At 55.9% G+C, this 1,154-nt stretch overlaps 1 protein-coding gene across 1 annotated transcript in view; it reads right to left on the reverse strand.

Moving 5' to 3' along the window:
- Col11a2 (collagen type XI alpha 2 chain) overlaps window positions 1-1,154 on the reverse strand; it is a 28,051-nt gene that overhangs the window by 9,242 nt on the left and 17,655 nt on the right. The window contains exons 34-38 of the mRNA XM_028786417.1: window positions 921-974; window positions 766-810; window positions 632-685; window positions 483-536; window positions 279-332 (exon numbers count right to left, since the gene is read on the reverse strand). Of these exons, the coding sequence (XP_028642250.1) occupies window positions 279-332; window positions 483-536; window positions 632-685; window positions 766-810; window positions 921-974 (261 nt within the window). The remainder of the gene's footprint in view (window positions 1-278; window positions 333-482; window positions 537-631; window positions 686-765; window positions 811-920; window positions 975-1,154) is intronic.

The raw sequence follows: 1,154 nt of genomic DNA on the forward strand, positions 1-1,154 counted from the left end.
GAGGAAGAAGAAGGGAGGAAGAGGAAGGAGGAGGATGAAGAGGAGGAGGGGGGAAGAAGAGGAGGAGGAGGAAGAAGAAGAAGAAGAAAGAGAGGGAGGGAAAGAGAGAAAGAGAGAGAGAGAGAGAGAGAGAGAGAGAGAGAGAGAGAGAGAGAGAGAGAGGAATGAGCTGAAATTCTGAAATTCGGGGTCTCTGCTCAGGCAAATAGGCAGCAGAGCTGAGGGGGAGGAGGCCCTAACCCCAGTCTGGGGTGCATTCTCTCCCGGGGGAAACATACCTGAGGTCCCACCACTCCAGGCGGGCCTGGGGGGCCAGTCTTCCCTTGGAATCCCTGAGGGGAGAGTCAGAGTGAAGTCAAAGCCAGACAAGACAAGGGTGGGTGACAGTGGGGCAGGACCCAAGTTCTAGGCTCCCAGAGGAAGCATAGCACCAGGGCGGCTGGCTCAGCCCCTCCTCACCCCACACCCCTGGAATCACTCACCACTTCTCCTCTCTGGCCTGGGTGTCCCGGCAGCCCGTCCTTCCCTGCAGGGCCCTGGAAGGGAGGTTTGGGGTCAGAGGGACTCTTAACACAGAGGAAGAATGAGGGAGAAAGAAGTGAGGTGGGTCACATGTCAGCAGTCACCTTACCGGAGGGCCTTTGGGGCCAGGAAATCCATTGGGGCCTTGAGGTCCAGGAAGACCCTAGAGACATAGATGAGATTAGAAGAGGACAGGTTCTGGATAGAGGGAACACGGGAACAGAGCATTTAAGTCACACTTACCCTCTCTCCGGGTGGCCCATGGGGACCATCACCACCTGATGTTCCCTGTGAGGGAGACGGGTGTTTATCAGGCGTCCCCGAGGAAGAGGAACAGTGTAGAGGGGTGTGGAGGCTCGGCATCAGGAGACAGATACAGCCTTGCAGAGTCCACTCACCTTAGCTCCGGACTTCCCAGTGGCACCTCGAGGTCCCCGCTGACCCCTTGGGCCCTAGGTAGATAGAAGAGGGATGTTAGAAACATCCTTGAGTCTTGAGGAGTTCACCATGTTGCTGAGGGTGACCTTGAACATCTGATCTTCTTGCTTCTACTGATTCTACCTTGCCACACTCAACTAATGGAGTACTGGGATTGAACCCAGGGCTGTGCACACACATGCAGTACTGGGATT

This window comes from Grammomys surdaster, unplaced genomic scaffold (assembly GCF_004785775.1).
Source record: "Grammomys surdaster isolate TR1022 unplaced genomic scaffold, NIH_TR_1.0 125504, whole genome shotgun sequence".
In the NCBI taxonomy this organism is placed as follows: Eukaryota; Metazoa; Chordata; class Mammalia; order Rodentia; family Muridae; genus Grammomys; species Grammomys surdaster.